This window comes from Xenopus tropicalis, chromosome 7, assembly GCF_000004195.4.
Source record: "Xenopus tropicalis strain Nigerian chromosome 7, UCB_Xtro_10.0, whole genome shotgun sequence".
Lineage (NCBI taxonomy): Eukaryota > Metazoa > Chordata > Amphibia > Anura > Pipidae > Xenopus > Xenopus tropicalis.
In genome coordinates, this window is record NC_030683.2 from 123,085,920 (window position 1) to 123,104,338 (window position 18,419).

The 18,419-nt window shown below is 38.2% G+C and overlaps 2 protein-coding genes across 2 annotated transcripts in view; both read left to right on the forward strand.

Annotated features, from left to right (window-relative positions):
* Nucleotides 1-9,286, forward strand: part of LOC116412394 (CD166 antigen-like) — a 22,337-nt gene extending 13,051 nt beyond the window's left edge. Inside the window, exons 8-9 of the mRNA XM_031906567.1 lie at nt 7,383-7,414; nt 9,259-9,286. Coding sequence (XP_031762427.1) covers nt 7,383-7,414; nt 9,259-9,286 — 60 coding nt within the window. The remainder of the gene's footprint in view (nt 1-7,382; nt 7,415-9,258) is intronic.
* Nucleotides 7,332-18,419, forward strand: part of LOC100488956 (sialoadhesin) — a 23,574-nt gene continuing 12,486 nt past the window's right edge. Inside the window, exons 1-6 of the mRNA XM_031906669.1 lie at nt 7,332-7,414; nt 9,259-9,379; nt 9,880-10,236; nt 11,784-12,077; nt 14,803-15,072; nt 15,527-15,784. Of these exons, the coding sequence (XP_031762529.1) occupies nt 9,328-9,379; nt 9,880-10,236; nt 11,784-12,077; nt 14,803-15,072; nt 15,527-15,784 (1,231 nt within the window). The 5' untranslated portion in view covers nt 7,332-7,414; nt 9,259-9,327. The remainder of the gene's footprint in view (nt 7,415-9,258; nt 9,380-9,879; nt 10,237-11,783; nt 12,078-14,802; nt 15,073-15,526; nt 15,785-18,419) is intronic.

Here is an 18,419-nt window from a genome sequence, read left to right on the forward strand (position 1 = left end):
TTTCTTTTTCTATGTAGAAATAAAACAGTACCTGTAATTGATCCCAACTAAGATATAATTACCCCTTATTGGGGGCAGAACAGCCCTATTGGGTTTATTTAATGGTTAAATGATTCCCTTTTCTCTGTAATAATAAAACAGTACCTGTACTTGATCCCAACTAAGATATAATTACCCCTTATTGGGGCAGAACAGCCCTATTGGGTTTATTTAATGGTTAAATGATTCCCCTTTTCTCTGTAATAATAAAACAGTACCTGTACTTGATCCCAACTAAGATATAATTACCCCTTATTGGGGGCAGAACAGCCCTATTGGGTTTATTTCATGGTTAAATGATTCTCCTTTCTCTGTAATAATAAAACAGTACCTGTACTTGATCCCAACTAAGATATAATTACCCCTTATTGGGGCAGAACAGCCCTATTGGGTTTATTTAATGGTTAAATGATTCCCTTTTCTCTGTAATAATAAAACAGTACCTGTACTTGATCCCAACTAAGATATAATTACCCCTTATTGGGGCAGAACAGCCCTATTGGGTTTATTTAATGGTTAAATGATTCCCTTTTCTCTGTAATAATAAAACAGTACCTGTACTTGATCCCAACTAAGATATAATTAATCCTTATTGGATGCAAAACAATCCTATTGGGTTTAATTAATGTTTTATTGATTTTTTAGTAGACTTAAGGTATTGAGATCCAAATTACGGAAAGACCCCTTATCCGGAATACCCTTGGTCCTGAACATTCTGGATAATGGGTCCTATACCTGTACTGCCAAAAAACACATACATAAATCTTAAAACAATCAAACTTTTCTTAGGAAAACCTTTGTAAATGAGCCCCCTAAAAGTCATAACTGGAAAAGAAATCATTATTATTTTACAGGCGGATCCAGTGTTAAAAAACCTAAATATGAAACCAGGTGTTGTAAGTAGAAAAGCAAAATCAATAGCGGGATTTATAGCCCCATATAAATTGAAGAGAAATAAAAACAAGAAAGCGACATGTTGGTTAGGTAATATAAAAGGTTTTTTTCCGTGTAAATGCTGCAAAGCCTGTAAATATACTGGCAATAAAAAAATGTTTTTCAGTAAAAATAGTGATAACGAATTCAGCATAGATACCTATATATCATGTCAAACACAATATGTCATCTATTGCCTACAATGTGAATGCGGTTCCCTATATGAGCGACGGACTATAAGACAATTAAGAACAAGATTAGGAGAACATCTGCAAGGATTAAAAAATAAAGATGAAGATAATCCTCTATATAAACACTTTAAATATGCACATGAAGGCAAACAGATACATTTTCAAATGTTTGGCATTGATAAAATAGATGAACAAAGTGAAGGAAATCTGGTCACTAAGCTGTTGCTGTTAGAATCTAAGTGGATATTTACATTAAATACTGTAATACCAAAAGGGATGAATACAAAATTTGAATTAAAACCGTTCCTTGTATCACCTTGGAAATAATAATTTCTGTAGGAGAAGTAAAGGTTGCAATTCATAGTACAGGTATAGGACCCGTTATCCAGAATGCTCGGGACCAAGGGTATTCCGGATAAGGGGTCTTTCCGTAATTTGGATCTTCATACCTTAAGTCTACTAAAAAATCAATAAAACATTAATTAAATCCAATAGGATTGTTTTGCATCCAATAAGGATTGATTATATCTTAGTTGGGATCAAGTACAGGTACTGTTTTATTATTACAGAGAAAAGGGAATCATTTAACCATTAAATAAACCCAATAGGACTGTTCTGCCCCAATAAGGGGTAATTATATCTTAGTTGGGATCAAGTACAGGTACTGTTTTATTATTACAGAGAAAAGGGAATCATTTAACCATTAAATAAACCCAATAGGGCTGTTCTGCCCCCAATAAGGGGTAATTATATCTTAGTTGGGATCAAGTACAGGTACTGTTTTATTATTACATTGAAAAGGGAATCATTTAACCATTAAATAAACCCAATAGGACTGTTCTGCCCCAATAAGGGGTAATTATATCTTAGTTGGGATCAAGTACAGGTACTGTTTTATTATTACAGAGAAAAGGGAATCATTTAACCATTAAATAAACCCAATAGGGCTGTTCTGCCCCAATAAGGGGTAATTATATCTTAGTTGGGATCAAGTACAGGTACTGTTTTATTATTACAGAGAAAAGGGAATCATTTAACCATTAAATAAACCCAATAGGACTGTTCTGCCCCAATAAGGGGTAATTATATCTTAGTTGGGATCAAGTACAGGTACTGTTTTATTATTACAGAGAAAAGGGAATCATTTAACCATTAAATAAACCCAATAGGGCTGTTCTGCCCCAATAAGGGGTAATTATATCTTAGTTGGGATCAAAAACAGGTACTGTTTTATTATTACAGAGAAAAGGGAATCATTTAACCATGAAATAAACCCAATAGGGCTGTTCTGCCCCCAATAAGCGTTAATTATATCTTAGTTGGGATCAAGTACAGGTATTGTTTTATTATTACAGAGAAAAGGGAATCATTTAACCATGAAATAAACCCAATAGGGCTGTTTTGCCCCCAATAAGGGGTAATTATATCTTAGTTGGGATCAAGTACAGGTACTGTTTTATTATTACAAAGAAAAAGGAAATCAGTTTTAAAATTCTGAATTATTTGATTAAAATGGAGTCTATGGGAGACAGGCTTTCCGTAATTCGGAGCTTTCTGGATAACGGGTTTCCGGATAAGGGGTCCGATACCTGTACTAAAATAATTTAATGGTAACTGGTCTGAGTCTGAAGAAGTTTCCTAAGGGTAACTGGTCTGGGTCTGAAAGAATTCAAGAAGAAAAAAAGATAAAAAGAAATAAGTGAATGAACAAAAAGTAAATGTTTTTATTTGGTTTTAACTGATTTGCACTATTTGGCACTGAATTCTCACTATACTATTTTATTGTGTGTGATGTTTTAACACAGTGGCTATAATATCCACTATAGTGGTTAGAAAAATCAAAAAAGTTAAAAAAGTTCTAACCGAGAAGATCTTTTCGGAAACTAACAATGTTTATAAGGTTTTTTATGTGATTTGTATAATTTATGCTGAATACAGGGCAGTTTTGAACCCTGGAACGTGTATGTTTTAAAGAATTGTTATAATATATGCTCACTATAAGGTATAGCATTAACCCTGCACACTGTATAAGAGAGATGATGTTGGGTATAAAAGGGAAGTGACATCAGTACACTATACCTCCTCTGATGAAGCACTATGTGCGAAACGCGTTAGGAGAGGCACTAGGATGCACCTTGCCACTGTTTGGTATAGTATATATCTGAATTTGTTATGTGTTATGTTTTGAAAGAATCTTTGAGCCATTAAAATATGGTTTTATTTTCACTGAATTATCTGTTGTTATTTGAAAAGAAATCATTGTTTTGCATTTACTTTCCCTTTAATTGTAAACAGTCCTGGATTTGCGATTGCAAAAGGTTGTGGGGCTTAAATTTATTACAAAAGATGTGATTATGTGGGGAATCCTAATGTTATGTATTGGGAATAAACAGTATTTCTATAGATTCAATTGATTGTAAATAACTGGGCTTTCTGCAGAAATACAACTGTCTCTGTTTTGTTTCACAGCCCCCAATTGGTCGGCACAACAACAAGTGTAAAAGAAAAATGTAGAGCAAATTTCAGATAATATATTCTGTGGGGGAAATGAAGATTCAATGAAAGGAGAAGACCCTACTCATCAAAACCTTCATTCGAACAATTGAGCAGTAACAGTGCCCAGTACAGTTTATTTGATTTCCCCCCCTCCCCCCCAGCAGCCGATCAGCAGAACAATGGGAAGGGAGCAAGATAGCAGCTCCCAGTAGGTATCAGAATAGCACTCAATAGTAAGAAATCCAAGTCCAGCTTGGGACTCCTCCAGTTACATGGGAGCAGGAGAAACAATAGGTTAGCTGAAAGCAGTTCTAATGTGTAGCGTTGGCTGAAAGCTCAGACTCAGGCACACTTTACTGCTGCGCTGCAAGTTGGAGTGATATCCCCCCCTCACCCCCAGCAGCCGATCAGCAGAACAATGGGAAGGGAGCAAGATAGCAGCTCCCAGTAGGTATCAGAATAGCACTCAATAGTAAGAAATCCAAGTCCGGCTTGGGACTCCTCCAGTTACATGGGAGTAGGAGACACAATAGGTTAGCTGAAAGCAGTTCTAATGTGTAGCACTGGCTGAAAGCTCAGACTCAGGCACACTTTACTGCTGCGCTGCAAGTTGGAGTGATATCCCCCCTCCCCCCCAGCAGCCGATCAGCAGAACAATGGGAAGGGAGCAAGATAGCAGCTCCCAGTAGGTATCAGAATAGCACTCAATAGTAAGAAATCCAAGTCCGGCTTGGGACTCCTCCAGTTACATGGGAGTAGGAGAAACAATAGGTTAGCTGAAAGCAGTTCTAATGTGTAGCGCTGGCTGAAAGCTCAGACTCAGGCACACTTTACTGCTGCGCTGCAAGTTGGAGTGATATCCCCCCCCCATATAGTCCATATAGTCCAAAAGTGTGCATTGCGAACAAGAGTCCGAATATATAGTGGCTGATTTAGTAAAATTAGTTTTTTCTGGCCTTCAAAGTTGTATAAAAATGACATGGTATAAATTTGAATTAAACTCGATCATTGCTGTATTTATAAACTGTCACAAATGCTGTTATTGGTTGTACGAAAATGTCAAGTTTACATTCGAAAATCACTAAATTAAAAAAAAAATTGAGTTTAATCGGACGTTCATTTCCATGAATCCTCTTTATTTTTCCTAAACAGGAATTGCTCCAGCAGCCATTTTAATAATGTGTTTAGGCTTCACTTGAAACTGGGTGAAATAGAAAACAATGATGGAATTAACTTCCCCTTGAAAGTGAGTGAAATACAAAACAATGATGGAATTAACTTCCCCTTGAAAGTGAGTGAAATACAAAACAATGATGGGATTAATTTCCCCTTGAAAATGTGTGAAATACAAAACAATGATGGAATTAACTTCCCCTTGAAAATGTGTGAAATACAAAACAATGATGCAAATTTGCACCTGGGCAGTAACCAATAGCAACCAATGAATGAGTTGCTAGCAAACTTGCCCAGTGTTTATAAATGAGACTTTGGTCACAGTTTGTGTTTCTCCCTATAATAAATAGGCTGTGCACAAATACCCATTCACTTTGCTTTGGACAAAATGAGATGTTTTATTGCAGTCTGTAGATTAGATTTTTGTCTACAATATGGAAGTGGTAGTGTATAAATAACATCAGTTGGCTTTTATATCTATGTAAGTCTACAAGGTAATGCTTTTCTATAGGCTATTTGAGTTCTGACTATGTCTCCAAGCTTTCTAGGCTCCCTTCAAAATAAAGCAGTGCAAATCCAATATCCCAACCTAAATATAATGCTCAATAGGAAGCTGCAGTGTTTACTGCCCAATAAAGCCCTATGGGATCCCACATACAAGTACTGCCCATGGTTTTTGACCTGTACGTGTGTATGGGACTCCTCTCCCTTTATAAATTCCTTCTGCAACTGAACCAAAGATTATGTGAGGGAGGAAACACTAACACAGCTCAGCATTTGGGATCATTACACAACTAGGGATTCACTATATTCAGGATTCAGCTAAAGTCCAGCTCCGGGATCAAAGTGCCAGAGGAGGGTTTAGGTTCTTAGTAAGCAGATAGAGAGGACGGTGATTGGTTGGCTTGTACACATGCATAATAGGGAAGAGGTAGAGATTAGAACAATAAGGCAGAGGAAGGATATTGTTAACCCCTAAGCTTTTACTGACATACACTGTACTGTAGGCATTCCTGAGAAAGCATCTTTAACCACTTCTCATGCTCTTCACACATTAACCGCACTGATGTGCAAGAGGAATTATATTTATTTCAACTATTTGCTAGAAAGTACATTAAGGAGTTCATTGCAGAGAAGAGGGCTGATTCACTAAAAGGCGATAAAACGTGCGATATTTATAGCGTGCGTTAAAAATGTTATCACGTCTAAATTTTCACGACTTAACGCACGATTCACTATAAGCATATAATTTACGCGTGATATTGAATGCGTTATTTAACTCGCCGAGACTATTTTCGTTCGGTATTTGACGGTACATGCGCTAATTAATGCCCACGTATAGCCGCCGCAAATAGATAGTATGCGCCTATGAATTGTCGCCACATATAAATGGTAGCATATAAATAGTAGCATATAAATGGTAGCATATAAATGGTAGCATATAAATAGTAGCATATAAATAGTAGCATATAAATGGTAGCATATAATTAGTAGCTGCTTATAAATAGTAACTGCTAGTGATGAGCGAATCTGTTCCGTTTATCTTTAGCGAAAAATTCGCAATGTCGTGCGGCCAAAAAAATTGTTGCCCGCGACTATTTATATGCGGCTACAATTGATGAAATGTTTCGGCAGGCATGGATTCGCGGCAAATTTTTGGACGTGCGGTGAATTTTTACGCGGCAAATTTTTTTCGTGCGTTTTGCCATTGGCGGATTGTTTTGTGAAACGCATGAAAAAATTTGCCGCACGTCCAAAAATTCGCTGCGAATCCATGCCTGGCGAAACATTTCATCACTTGTAGCCAAATATAAATAGTCGCGCGAATGAACGCACGCCATGTTAGCCATACACGCCAATACTTGCGGAAAATTACTGTATTAAAAATGCCCATTTCCCTGCAAACTGGCGGCTGCATCACTATAGGGGAAACACAGACTGAATAAATCCCACTGCAAAGTCCCTATTGTGTTGCCAAAAGCTCATTAACTGTACTTTTCTATAATTACCGCCTGCCCCAAGTAGGTGTTAATTTTCGCACAGACTAATGCGATATTTAGCGCGCCTAAGTGATTGTGAATCATGCGTTAGTATTCTTTTCAGTGCGCTATTTAACGCATGCCATACGTGACTTAACGCAGGCGGTATTACTGTAGTGAATCGCGCGCTAATTTTCGCGTCTAATGTAACGCAAAAAACGTGCGATAAAATTTATCGCACTTTAGTGAATCAGCCCTCATGAGTGTTTTTTTGTATTTTTTTATTCTTGCAAAAACATAATAAAAAGTTTCAGAATGTCAAAAAAACATTTCAAAATTTTACCAGGAAAAAAATGAACTTGTGCTAAAACTGCCCTGAGTTCTACTTTCTGTAGTGAGCGTGAGTAACATCTATATAGTGCCCGTCAGTGACAGGAAACAGAAGTGTTAGCACACAGGGCCACTACAGGAACTCTATGCCTGTCTGCGTGTGTGTGTGTGTGTGTGAGTGTGTGAGTGTGTGAGTGTGGTTTCACACTTTAGAATTTATACTATTCTCTTTTTCTTGCAGTGTGAGACCAGACTGGGGAAGGATGAAGAGCTGTAAGTACACTTTCCCTACCTAAATCTGAATCATTCCGTATAGATATAATCCAAACACACCCACTGGGGTACATTTTATGGGTTTAGATGTAAAGAAACCTCAAGAAACAAGAGACTGCAAAGGAGCCGCACAGACAGCAACTTTTCACTAGATAATGGATAGATAGATAGATAGATAGATAGATAGATAGATAGATGATAGATAGATAGATAGATAATAGATAGATAGATAGATAGATAGATAGATAGATAGATAGATAGATAGATGATAGATAGATAGATAGATAGATAGATAGATAGATGATAGATAGATAGATAGATAGATAGATAGATAGATAGATGATAGACACATATGATGATATAGATAGATACATAGATAGATAAATAGATGATAGACACATAGCTGATGATAGATATGGATAGATACATAGATAGATATATGATAGATGATAGATAGATAGATAGATAGATAGATAGATGATAGATAAATAGATGATAGACACATAGATGATGAGATAGATAGATAGATAGATAGATAGATGATAGATAGATAGATAGATAGATGATAGACACATGTATGATGATATAGATACATAGATAAATAGATGATAGACACATAGCTGCTGATAGATATAGATAGATACATAGATAGATATATGATAGATAGATAGATGATAGATAGATAGATGATAGATAAATAGATGATAGAAACATAGATGATGAAATAGATAGATAGATAGATAGATACATAGATACATAGCTATATGATAGATAGATTGATAGATAGATTATAGTTCTCAGAGTGTATAAAGGCTCTTGTACATTTGTGAATTGTATCTCAGCCTCAGTCCTATTTCCAATGCACGGCAGAAAAGTTTTACGCTCATGGAGACTTGAAGATTGATTGAATGAAATTATATATCAATGGTTCAAACAGGAGTATATTTTAACTAAGTATACTGCTATTGTATGTATGTATAACTTTATTTATAAAGTAAAATCTTACAATATACAGAATTACACACAGGGAGGACAAGTGTTATAATAAATACAAGAAATATATACAAATACACAGGGAGTAAGTGCCATGTGGTATGAGACACAGTAGGAAGGAGGTCCCTGCCCCGTAGAGCTTACAATCTAAGTGGGTGGGTAACATACAGGCACAAACTGGAAGGTAAGAGGCACCAGGTATGGGCATTTGCCCTTAAGTGCAGGACTGAGCTGTTTTAGTGCCCCAGAAGGTACAGTCTGAGTGATTCCACCATTACACCAAACTCCCCACAGGAAGTGGAAGGGCCTTGGTCGCTGTTAGTAACACCAGCAGCACATTACAGAGCTTTACTGGGTGCCGGACTCTAGAAAGACGTTGGCCCAATGTTCCTCTGAAATCGAAGGGGAACCAGGCTATCTCACCCATGGGTCTAGAACCATTCATGGGGAAACTATTCAATAGTTTCCAAAATATGTCAAAAATAATTCCTTTTAAAGAGACACTTCTTGTTTTAGTTTCCTTTTTTTGTTGTGGTTTCCCTTTAGGTATTACTAAAGCATACAGCTTCTGTTTTTTTCTAGTCCCTGGTACCATGAAGCCCCTTATCCCAGGCACCCCTACTTTCTTGTACCATACCCAGAGTACCTTGTGAAGGATGGTTCTTTCCAAACAAGATCATTTTCAATTCAGTCTTACATTCCCCTTGGGCTCCCAGGCCCTGCCCCTTCCTACCATCTTGTTAAGTAACCTACAGCAGGAGCCTATAGGGGATGTGTTAATAGATAAGATACTTTATTTAATATAACTGTGCATGAAAGATCTATATTTTTTAATCTTCTGTTTTTTGTAGGATAAAACAAAAGCCCCAAGGCAGCTAAAGGCCAAGTTCTATAGAGACGTGCGGCTGAACCTACAGATCATGGAAATTCACATTTCCTTACAGAGGATATTTCTCCTGGCTGCTATTCAAGGTAAATATCCCACCATCCAGATAACGATACAGAACCTGATTCATAGGATTAATGTAGCTGAAGGTAACTTCATTCTCACTGTGGATAAGGATCCATTTCACACTTATAAATCTGCCCCTAGTTGTGTTGAAACTGCCTTTGACTACGCTGGGCCCAGTCATGGGTTGAAACAGGACTGTGATTGTTAGAAATTCTGCTTGGGAGTTCTACAGAACCCATTATTTCCTGTTGTGCCTGTACCACTGACCCACCAAGTGCAGCTGAGATACAACAAGCCCCCATCTGTAATCAGCAGTTTAGTTCCCAGTCAGTTGAACCCAGAAAGAACCCCACTGTAAGTGAAGCCATGTTTAAACCCGTGCCCTTAGTGCCACAGCTGGGTATGGCTACATGAGGTTTGTTCATTCCAGTTATTGGGGCTGTTACACTAAACTGTTCCTTTGTGAGTAGAAATCATTATCATTGCTGAGGTTGCACTAATGTTCCTGTGTGTTGCTCAGCTTGGTTCCCAGGCTCAGAGTCTCAGGATCTCCTCGCTTCTCTCCCGGAGTCCATCCCAGCACTGAGGGGATCCTGTGTGGAGATCCCCTGCACTTTCCCCAGGGTGCCTGCAGGCTTCCATCTGATTTGGTGCAGGGATCAAGCTGGAACTGACCCCATAATCTTTAATAACAAAAACCCATTGGATATACATGGAGCATTCAGAGGCCGAACGTTCCTGGTGGGGAAGGAGTCAAACAGCTGCTCCCTGAGGATTGATGATGTGAGAGACAGTGAAACGTATTATCCGTGTATAAATGGGAATTTTAACTGTAATGCGCTCAGAGGATTTAATAAAGTCCGGGTTCAGGTCTCAGGTAAGGTACCCAATGGGAAAATAACAGAGGTTACACTCACATAATAAACAGAAAAACATTTATGTGTGAGTTGATCCTGTCTAGCAGTGTTTAAAGGCAAATTAAACATTAAAATGTCCCACTCCCTGCTGAAAAGAAAAAGGAGGAGTTTTTTGTGAGAAATCTGTATCTTTCCCCATATTGTCTGGGGGGTTTCAAAGGGAAAGACAAACAAGAGACTTTGTGTGGTTATACATTAGCAAACATTTATCAAAGTGTGGTGCAATCACCAAGTTTCTTTCCCACAATGATGCATTTTTTCCCAGAATTCCTCCAAAATTGCAGTTCATTTTCCGTAATTAATGCAGCTGCTCGCAGATTTTGTTGCGGATTGGACGCATTCGCTTTCTGGTAAATGGTGTCTGTGCTCAGTTCTTTATGTGCTATATATTGTTAATTGGTGAATTTATAATTATTTATCTCTTTCTTGATTCCTTTCTTTTATTCTCCACTTTTATAAATCATTCAGATCAATTATTTTGAATTAATATAAATTATTACCAGTTAATTCATAAACAAAGCATTTCTATGTGTGATTTTGCTGCAATTAACTGCTATAAGCCTACCTGCCTCCCTTCTGAGCACCTAATTAGAAAAGCAAAATATGTGTTAATCTACCTGCTAACTAAAAGCACGTGTTTTTGCCCATAGCAACCAAATTTGGGTTAAAGGGATTGTAGACATTGATATTCCGAGACAATTTGCAACTGGTTTTCATGTTTTTTATTTTTTTATTGTTATTTAGTTTTTTGTTCAGCAGTTCTCTAGTTTGGAATTTAGCAGCTATCTGGTTGCTAGGGTCTTGTTTTCCTTAGCAACCAAGCAGTGGTTAGATTGAGATACTGTAATATTAACAGGAGAGCGGCTAAATAGAAAGATAATGATATAAAAGTAACAATAATAAAAACGTTGTTAGCTTACAGTGTCCCCCCCCCCCCCCCCCCCCCCCCATTTAAAAGCTGGAACATAGGAACATGTAGAATAGGAAGGCAAATTATGTAAAAACTATAAAAAAAAAAAAAAAAAAAAGAAATGAAGACCAATTGCAAAGTTGCTGTGAATAGTACATACTATAACATACTAAAACTTAACTTAAAAGTGGACAAACCCTTTAAGGACTAATAGAGGCAATAGTAGACATTGTGCAAAGGGCAAAGGTTGTGTTGTAAATAACAGGCTGGAAGTATAAAGTCAGAATTCTATTAGAATCAGAGTTATAGGCATAAAATCAGAGCAGGGTAAGTTGAATAGACAGTGTTAGAGATGGTATAAGGTTCATTTAAGTTTATTTCAAATTCAGTAAGTGTAAACAGTAATTTTGCCCACAGTGCAGTATTTTACCCAGAATTCAAGAGCAAAAGTGTCTCAGAGACTGCCCCCTACAGTGAGGGAACATTGGTACAGTCTAAATCAGTTGTGCCACAGATTATTCCTGTTGATTCTTTATATCACACACACGTCTGTATCTGTACATATAAATGCAGGAATGTGTATATCATTTCTCCCAGATACCCCAGAGAAACCAGTACTAACGCTGCCCCCCAGTCTGACTGAAGGTACCCCTGCCCGTATCACCTGCTCTGTGCGACACACCTGTACCCACAATCCCCCTGTGCTCCTGTGGAACAAAGTCGGCTTTAATAGAACAGAGCGGAACGAAAAACTTGAGGGAGGAGTCTGGAGATTTGTACATGAAATGGATTATATTCCCACCTATCAGGATCACGGCTCTCCCATTGTATGTGAATCTATATATCGCTCAGGGCAAGTCTCACAGGAAACAGCCACCTTAGATATCACATGTAAGTATCACTTATACCTTTATGTTTCTGCATTACGTGTTAAAATCTTTAAATACTCTAGTCTGTTTATTATCAGTATAGCAGTTTTTCATATTCCCTGACACTTAGGGGCACATTTACTAACCCACGAACGGGCCGAATGCGTCCGATTGCGTTTTTTTCGTAATGGTCGGTAATTTTGCGATTTTTTCGTATTTTTTGCGATTTTTTCGGCGTCTTTACGATTTTTGCGTAAAAACGAGAGTTTTTCGTAGCCATTACGAAAGTTGCGCAAAGTCGCGATTTTTTCGTAGCGTTAAAACTTGCGCGAAACGTCGCGCCTTTTACGTTTTAACGCTACGAAAAAGGCGCGACTTTGCGCGCAAGTGTTAACGCTACGAAAAAATCGCGACTTTGCGCAACTTTCGTAATGGCTACGAAAAACTCGCGTTTTTACGCATAAATCGTAAAGACGCCGAAAAAATCGCAAAAAATACGAAAAAGTCGCAAAATGTTCGTTTCCAATCGGAATTTTTCCAATTCGGATTCGAAATCGTGTCTTAGTAAATCAGCCCCTAAATGTAAACTTAATGCCTTCCATTGGTTATATACACTCCTCTACTTATTGTATTTATGGTCAGGACTTTTCTGCAAAGCAACCTGCACAGAAAATATAATTCCCATAACTCCAGTGTCGGCCTAGGACCCCAGGGGCCCACCAGAAAACCTTAGACCCCAGGCCCACTCTCCAAACTATTTTTCCTCTTTTCCTCACCCAACCTCTTTATTCTCCCAGTCTCTTTTATTTACATGCTAGCATCTATTCTTCCATCTATTTCTCCTCTTTCTTCCCATTCAGAAATAGGGAATGACCATGAAACAGGCCAAATAATCAGGAGCAGGAGGGCCACTGACACCTGGGCCCACCGGGAGTTTTCCTGGTATCCTGCTGGGCCAGTACGACACTGCATATTGATGAAGTAGCTAGATCAAAATGTTTAAATAGTTAAGGAAATGCCATGAAGTGCACTACCAATGCTTCACTATGGGGCCTATTCACTAAAGGTCGATAAAATGAGCGCTATTTATAGCGTGGGTTAAAAATTTTATCACTTCTTATTTTTTGCGACTTAATGCTCAATTCACTAAAAGGACACATGTCATAATTAAGAAGCGATGTTCTTTGCATTATTTAACTCACGATGAGTGTTTTTCTTGCATTATTTTCCGCCGCATGCATTAGTTCCCGCTGCGCGCAATATATTTCACCCCATGCTATATTAGCACACGATTTAACGCACGTAACCATTACTTTCGGAAAACTACTGTACTGAAAATGCCCATTTCCCTGCAAACTGGCGGCTGCGTCACTCTGGGGCCAACACAGACTTGAATAAATCCCACTGCAAAGTCCCTATTGTGTTGCCAAAAGCTCATGAACCACAATTTTCTTTAAGTACCGCCTGCCCCAAGTAGGTGTTAATATTCGCACAGACTAATGCGATATTTAGCGCGTTTAATGCTTCATATGTATTTGTGAATCATGCGTTAGTATTATTTCTATTCGCTAATTAATGCAATGCGAGGCAAATAAACATGCGATAGTGCGTTTTTTTGCGCATGCGATATGGGTCTTAATGCACGCAAAATGACTTTGATGAATCGGGACTTAATTAACGCATGCTTTTTAACGCAAAAAAGCATGCAATAAGCGTTATCGACCTTTAGTGAATCAACCCCTATGTCCTTATACTGAGAACTCTGGAGTAGAATAGGAAAGAGTAGAACTCATATGTCATATTCTCAAGGCTTCTTGTGAATTTTGAGCTTAGACTGGAGATAGGATAAGCCAGAATTAGTCACTGGCACTGTGTACTCCCACATTAGTGATATAGCGGCTGCCTTTGCCATTGTGGCATTAGTTCCATTCTAATAATCTACCAAGAGTATCCCAAAACGTAAAAATTAAAAAAAAAATTATTTGAAAATCCATATTAAAAACATACAAACCCCAAAACACGCCGCCTTACGCGGTTTGTACCCCAATGGTAGTTATAGGCAGTTCTAACCCCATGGGTTCCAAACCATATATTTAAGTACAAGATAACCCCGCCCCTCATTAAAAACGCTGCTCTCTGTAAAAATATTATATACTCTCCAGTAAATGTATCTTAACAGCCACATAAGAAGAATAATCATATAATCAAAAGTATTTAAAAACCACATGTTAAAGTTAGACATAACAGTTCGCTGTTAGAGATATAAAACTTTTCTGTTTTCACAATGAGTAAAATGCTTTATTGTACTTTTTACCAATGAGTAGAAGAAGAGGAAGATAATTTCCTACAGACGACTATTCTTAGAAAATGTATTTAGATTATATAATGAATTAAATTAGATTAAAGAGGAAGATGAATTTTTACTCTCAAGTAAAACACGACATCAAACTCAATAATTGAGACCCAAGGGTAAATGCGTATGTAGATAAAAAATCAAAAAAACCTCTCTCTTTGCTAGAAGACTAAGGTTAGTCTTCTAGCAAAGAGTTTTGGGATACTCTTGGTAGATTATTTGACTTGCCCTTTAATCTGGCGGCTGTGTCCCAATAACTTTGGCCCTGTTTGACTGGCCATTTGAGATCCTGCTTTTGTAAAAAAAGTAAAAATTAGTTCCATTCTCCCCAAACACAAAAACACTCTCTCAACCCATTTAACTAACTCGGTATTGTTGAATGCACTTCAACTAGATCCTCCCAAACAAGTTACAGTTACTAAACTTGATGAAGAGAAGGAAATAAAAGAAGGAGAAGAAGTGACTTTACAATGTACCAGCGATGCCAACCCTCCCGCTAATAACTATACCTGGTACCGCATTAATAATGAGGGAGAGGAGGAGCTAAAGGGACACGGGGAGGAGATAACTGTGACTATAAACTGGGAGAATGTGATGTTTTCCTGCTCTGCAAGGAACTGGCTGGGGAATAATGATTCTTCCATAATGGATCTGCGCCTGTTCTGTAAGTACTAAATTGATTCAGGTCTGTTTTAATGTGAAATATACAGCAGATTACCAAAAACAATGAAGAAATATACAAATGATTAGCTATGCAGCCTGGGGGTTTTCTATCAATCTGTATGGAATCTAGATTCAATGGAGACTTTAGAAACTAAGCACTATATATACAATATATAAATAATAATTATCCCCCCCCCCCCCCCCCCTTCCTTCATTAATCTGGTATAGAAGAGAACATTTTTTATCACCCTTGGACCTGTGCAAAGGTAACAAGACATTGGGGGAGAGGTGACATTTCTACTGTAAGTGACTGTATTGAAAATAAGCAAATGTTTGGAGCTCACCAAAGGTTACAAATGTTTCAGAATTCATGACCAAAGAAACACAGGTCTCATTAATTACTATGTGGTTTGTAGGAAGCTAAGCTAAATTATAACCTATACATGTTGTCCCAGTTAATGCCAAAGTGATCCAAATGGGAGGACAAGACACCAGAGAAGGAGAAGTCCTGGACCTTGAATGCGTCTTCTTACTGCCTAATTCGTCATCAACCCAGTACAGCTGGTATAGGAATGGAGCTTCCTTAAATAATGAGACACAAAGGACACTGAGAATATATGATATTAAGGAATCTGATTCTGGGAATTACAGCTGTAAGGTGCACACCCCAAATGGAAACTTCTCTGCCCTGTCACTTACTGTTACAGTCACACGTGAGTATATGGAACGCATGGGGCAAATGAATATCATAGTGTGCAGAAAGGTGCCTATAGTGCAATTTTAAAACAGTTTGTGAATCAGTAAACAAACTTAAATGAGTCTAGGCCAAAATGATCAAGCAGGGATAAGTTTAAAGCTGGCCAAACACGTACCAACAATATTAATTCTTATGTGTCTTGGTACGACTTTGTAAACTGTGGTACGTGTGTGTATGTGAAATCTATGGGCATTGGTCCGTTCAGGGATCAGGTATTAAAAATCTAATCTCCTATTGCACCATATCTGTCAATGTATGGTACATCAGCAGATAAGGAAATTGGGAGGAGCCACAGGTCTTCTTCCCACCACATATCAGTATATTGCAGTCATTTCGACTGTTGGCCTGAATGAATGGAACAACAGAAAGGTGGCCCCCTATGGTATTCATCTGTACAGCCTGCAAGCCAAATAGCTGTGTATCGTGTGGCATCTGCACTTCTATGACCTCTTTAAAGCAATTGGACTTCAAAATAAGTCTTGAAAATGTGTCACCACTGATCCAAGGTGCTTGACTTTGGAATTGCCATAGCATAAACCTTAAAGGGAAACTATACCCCCAAACAATGTAGGTCTCTATAAGAATATATTGCATAAACAGCTCATATGTAAAACCCTGCTTCATCTAAATAACCCATTTTTATAAAAATATACTTTTTAGTAGTATGTGCCATTGGGTAATCCTAAATAGGAAACTGCCATTTTAAGTACTAAGGGCCGCCCCCTGGGATCATAGGATTCACAGTGCACACAAACAAGCCAAGGCACACATACATGCTAGGCCCCATCAGCCAATGAATGGGCAGAGTTCTGCCTTTTGCTCCCACACTACTTCCTGTTACAGTTAGAGCTGCATCACTTCCTGTCAGCTGATCTCTGAGGGAGCACACAGCCCATCACAAAATGGCGGCTCAAGGAAAAAGATGAAAAAGGAAAATATTTACTGATATATGTATATACAGTGGTGTGAAAAACTATTTGCCCCCTTCCTGATTTCTTATTCTTTTGCATGTTTGTCACACAAAATGTTTCTGATCATCAAACACATTTAACTATTAGTCAAAGATAACACAAGTAAACACAAAATGCAGTTTTTAAATGAGGGTTTTTATTATTTAGGGAGAAAAAAAATCCAAACCTACATGGCCCTGTGTGAAAAAGTAATTGCCCCCTGAACCTAATAACTGGTTGGGCCACCCTTAGCAGCAATAACTGCAATCAAGCGTTTGCGATAACTTGCAACGAGTCTTTTACAGCGCTCTGGAGGAATTTTGGCCCACTCATCTTTGCAGAATTGTTGTAATTCAGCTTTATTTGAGGGTTTTCTAGCATGAACCGCCTTTTTAAGGTCATGCCACAACATCTCAATAGGATTCAGGTCAGGACTTTGACTAGGCCACTCCAAAGTCTTCATTTAGTTTTTCTTCAGCCATTCAGAGGTGGATTTGCTGGTGTGTTTTGGGTCATTGTCCTGCTGCAGCACCCAAGATCGCTTCAGCTTGAGTTGACGAACAGATGGCCGGACATTCTCCTTCAGGATTTTTTGGTAGACAGTAGAATTCATGGTTCCATCTATCACAGCAAGCCTTCCAGGTCCTGAAGCAGCAAAACAACCCCAGACCATCACACTACCACCACCATATTTTACTGTTGGTATGATGTTCTTTTTCTGAAATGCTGTGTTACTTTTACGCCAGATGTAACGGGACACGCACCTTCCAAAAAGTTCAACTTTTGTCTCGTCGGTCCACAAGATATTTTCCCAAAAGTCTTGGCAATCATTGAGATGTTTTTTAGCAAAATTGAGACGAGCCTTAATGTTCTTTTTGCTTAAAAGTGGTTTGCGTCTTGGAAATCTGCCATGCAGGCCGTTTTTGCCCAGTCTCTTTCTTATAGTGGAGTCGTGAACACTGACCTTAATTGAGGCAAGTGAGGCCTACAGTTCTTTAGATGTTGTCCTGGGGTCTTTTGTGGCCTCTTGGATGAGTTGTCTCTGCGCTCTTGGGGTAATTTTGGTCGGCCGGCCACTCCTGGGAAGGTTCACCACTGTTCCATGTTTTTGCCATTTGTGGATAATGGCTCTCACTGTGGTTCGCTGGAGTCCCAAAGCTTTAGAAATGGCTTTATAACCTTTACCAGACTGATAGATCTCAATTACTTTTGTTCTCATTTGTTCCTGAATTTCTTTGGATCTTGGCATGATGTCTAGCTTTTGAGGTGCTTTTGGGCTACTTCTCTGTGTCAGGTAGCTCCTATTTAAGTGATTTCTTGATTGAAACAGGTGTGGCAGTAATCAGGCCTGGGGGTGACTACAGAAATTGATATTGAAATTGAAAATTGAAATTGATAAACCACAGTTAAGTTATTTTTAAACAAGGGGGGCAATAACTTTTTCACACAGGGCCATGTAGATTTGGAGTTTTTTTTCTCCCTTAATAACGTAAACCTTCATTTAAAAACTGCATTTTGTGTTCAATTATGTTATCTTTGACTAATAGTTAACGGTTTTTGATGAGCAGAAACATTTAAGTGTGACAAACATGCAAAAGAATAAGAAATCAGGAAGGGGGCAAATAGTTTTTCACACCACTG